We start from the raw sequence: 4,020 nt of genomic DNA on the forward strand, positions 1-4,020 counted from the left end.
TGATAGCGGACAAGATCCGAATGAAACAGATCGAGACTTTTATTGTAGCCATAGCCACCTTCCTTCTTCCACTGCCATGACTGGCTATGTGGCACCATACGGGGCAGACCAGGAGACGTGTTGTCCACCGGGCGGGGAACGCCATACTCAGCGCGCCCGGGCCGCGCGAACAGCGTTACACTTGTGCCATAGCCACCGCACCATAGCCACCACACACACACACACGCACGCGCGCGCACTGAGACGTAGATATACGTGCAATTATAACCTCCCAAAACACGAACCCACACACGTCATTCACATGCGCTCAAGCATGAAAGTCAACATATCAGTGAAAAGGACTGATGTTCTCATGTTGTGTTGATGCTGCAGGTGTCGAGAAAGTATTATGCCAGCAAAACCCATACAAAAGGCAGGTGATAATGGAAGGCAAATGCGTGATTACAATATGTGAGGGTGAATTGGTCAATGTTGCGAATGCACACGGAAGGGTCCAGGACTTGCAAATTCAGAATGAGGCATTGCGTGATTCTGTGAGTGAGTGGCAGGGAAGATACACAGAACTGCAAGCAGCGCAACAACAACTATTTGAGGAAATGGAACAGGAATATCAGAAAAGAGAACAGCCACACAAGCAGCTTCACCAGGCTGCTACTGAATTTATGGCATTCGGCCGCAAAGGCAAGACCTACAGTGAGGTAGGCACCAGGCAGCAGCAGCGACAGAGACATGCACTGCAAACCAGGACAGAGAAAGCGCTCTGGTTCGCCAAGTCCTTCGGGTTCAACATCGAATTCCTTCATCTGCGGGAACGGCAAACCAATGAGGAGGTGCACCTCCACTTCTCCAGTGACGGTGGTGCCACGGCCCAGAGCGATGGTGGTGGTGCGACAGCGACAACAGACACTGTTGATGGTGGTGCGACAGCGTCTGTTGCCGCTGGCGGTGCGACAACAGACGCTGTCGCTGGCGGTGCGACAGCAGCTGACGGTGGCGATACGACAGCGTCTGTTGCCGCTGACGGTGGTGCCACGGCCCAGAGCGATGGTGCTGCTCACTCAAGCACAACAACACATAGCAACGGCGAGCCTTTGAATTCGGCTGCAGAGGACACAGCACAGAGAAGATATATACAGCTATCAGATGAAGAAAAGGACGCCGTCAAGAAAACTGTGTTCATTCTGGACAGATTTTCCGGCTCAGACTCCCTATACCACGAACTGACGCAGATATACCCGACGATTACAAGAAGCTACATGGTGTGGCACTATCGGAGACGCTTCAAGGGACAGGGATTGCAATTGCATACCGATAAATGGAAGATATCAAGGAGCACGACTCGCACTACTGCCACTACTGGAAGCAGACATATGTCGCAACTTCAACAACAGAAATGTATCAGATATAGCTAAAGAGAAGATTGTCATCAAAATCGCCGCAGATGGTGCGGCCTTGACAAAAGCTTCTAACCATGTGCTGGTCACGTATGTGTTGATGGATAGTGGACTATCTAGCTGCAGCAGTGCATCGCACATCACATTCGCTGTGACCAGTGCACCAGAAGATTACGAAGGGCTGAAGGTGGGACTGGAGCCGGTCTGGGATGAGGTCAATGATCTCATCTCAGCCGGCTTCATCGAAATTGAACGAACAAAAGTGCCCATCTCCATTGTCCTCGGCGGGGACTACAAGTTCCTCCTGAGTGTAATGGGGATGAACCGCACATCGTCCAAGTACGCATGCCTGTTTTGCAAGGTAGAGGATGCAAACAGGCACGACATGTCTAAAGCCTGTGACTTCTACGACGAACCGCCAATGGCTAGGACAACACCGGAGATCGAGGAGCTCATGAAAGGAACACGGCAGCAGAACGAAAAGGCTGCAAAAACAAGCCCCTGGTCAATGCTCCTATTTCGTCTATAGTCGTCGATGAGCTCCATCTATTGCTCCGGATTATGGATAGGTTGCTGTCTGGCCTTCTCAAGTCAGCGGAGGTCACTGACAGCAACCTTGGCCATAAACGGAGCATTGGACATACGGTCACCACAATTGTCAATGCAATAGCATCATGTTATGTGCACGGGTTCAGAGTTTGGCTAGAGAGAACAGACCAAGGGAATCTCAACTGGATGAACCTTGACGGCCCGGCAAAGAAGCGGCCACTGGAGAAACTGCCCGACCCTTTCGCAAAATTCATGCCTGCGGAAGTGGAGGCCAGAGTAAAGCCGACCTGGAAAGCCTTCCGCGACGCATATGAGCGTATCAGTGCACCGAACGCGCAGCCAGATGATCATGCCGAGGTGTTCCATCTCTGCCAAGAGTTTGTGAGGAAATTCACCAGTCTGGGTGACCTCAGCGAGGCGTACTTCAAAGCGAGGGCGGCACCCTACATTTGTACATGCACATCACTATATACCATGTGCCTAGAATGATTTCAGCCAACAACGGAATAAAGAAATTCAGTGGGCAAGGTCTAGAGAAGAACAATGCTGAGAGTAAGGCCTATCTGCGGAGCAGCAACCGGCACAACTCACCCGAGATAATGCTGCGCACAAAACAGCGACAACACAAGTTGCATGCGGAAACGACGTCCACGGGCGACAGCGTTGTCAGACGGAAACGATCCTACTCACAGAGAGATAGCAGCGAGTAATCCTCCTTCCACACTTGATCATGGACTGAGAGCACACAGCACGCAGAACACATCACACATTTGATGTCCTTCCATGATCTCAGCTTTTTCGAACAGTTCTACTTTTGATTTCTGTATTTTTTTCCCTTAAGTTTCCTTTATTTCACGGAGAAGGCATAGAGCCCGAACGTGCCGGTTATATTTGTATATATAAGCAACCACTTTGCTACAGCTAAAAAAATTAACACACCCATCTGCATGCACACTACACAGCATTGAGAGCATTGAGTTGTGGGGATAGGAGTGGTTTGTCAATCGCTGTTTGCCAGGCTCGCAGTGAGTATTATTTTTAGTGGCAGCAGGGTAAGTGAACCTGGCCGCATCTTTATGTTGGCGTCAAGGTGAGTGACCCTGTCGCATCTTTTGAGAGCCGGGTGGGCTGTGTGAGCCGCACTGGCAGGATGAGCCTGGTGAGCGAGATTGACTCCCCTCTTTATTCAGTTATTTAAAAACTGAAGAGATGTGATATTGAATGTTGGTTATTGTGATACCAAGAGTAAAGTGAAGATGTGCCTCAGCATGGTGCAGCACAGCAGAAAAGAAGCAGAGGGCATGGGTTGGTGGGCTTTGAAGAGAGTCAGCCATGCAAATCTGAGCAGGAAGCAAACTGTGAAGTGTCCGGCGCGCCTTCTGTGTTAACTTATTTGTGCGCGCTCGCAAAAATTCATTTAACACACCGACCTGCATGCACACTACACAGCATTGAGTTGTGGTGATAAGAGTGGTTTGTCAATCGCTGTTTGCCAGGCTCGCAGTGAGTATTATTTTTAGTGGCAGCAGGGCGAGTGACCTCAACCGCCAACACTTTCCGGTTTTACAGTATACGGATTTCATACGTCAGGGGCCGTCCGTAAATATCCATAATTTAACACGAAACGAATTTGTCTTGTTTCAACCCAACTCCTTCCTCCCCTCAGAACGGAACAAATGTTGACACATGCGTTCGTATACAACAATAGTCACTACTCCTACTTTCATCTACATCATTACAACAATAGTCACTACTCCTACTTTCATCTACATCATTACAACAATAGTCACTACTCCTACTTCCATCTACATCATTACAACAATAGTCACTACTCCTACTTCCATCTACATCATTACAACAATAGTCACTACTCCTACTTCCATCTACATCATTACAACAATAGTCACTACTCCTACTTCCATCTACATCATTACAACAATAGTCACTACTCCTACTTCCATCTACATCATTACAACAATAGTCACTACTCCTACTTCCATCTACATCATTACAACAATAGTCACTACTCCTACTTCCATCTACATCATTACAACAATAGTCACTACTCCTACTTCCA

At 48.7% G+C, this 4,020-nt stretch overlaps 1 protein-coding gene across 1 annotated transcript; it reads left to right on the top strand.

Moving 5' to 3' along the window:
* Positions 1–225: 225 nt before the first annotated feature.
* Positions 226–3,241, top strand: LOC135806732 (uncharacterized). The gene is made up of 2 exons (XM_065320958.1): positions 226–1,372; positions 1,416–3,241. The coding sequence occupies exons 1-2, from the start codon at positions 345–347 to the stop codon at positions 1,921–1,923; spliced, it is 1,536 nt and encodes a 511-aa protein (XP_065177030.1). The 5' UTR covers positions 226–344; the 3' UTR covers positions 1,924–3,241.
* The last annotated feature ends 779 nt before the right edge of the window (positions 3,242–4,020 follow it).

Source organism: Sycon ciliatum, chromosome 1 (assembly GCF_964019385.1).
Source record: "Sycon ciliatum chromosome 1, ocSycCili1.1, whole genome shotgun sequence".
In the NCBI taxonomy this organism is placed as follows: domain Eukaryota; kingdom Metazoa; phylum Porifera; class Calcarea; order Leucosolenida; family Sycettidae; genus Sycon; species Sycon ciliatum.

Excerpts from the sequence above, each read along its gene's own strand:
- LOC135806732 (XM_065320958.1), top strand. The coding sequence starts at position 345 with ATGTTCTCATGTTGTGTTGATGCTGCAGGTGTCGAGAAAGTATTATGC. Across the intron at positions 1,373-1,415 it reads ACTACTGGAAGCAGACATAT|GAAGATTGTCATCAAAATCG; the intron begins GTCGCAACTTCA and ends TATAGCTAAAGA.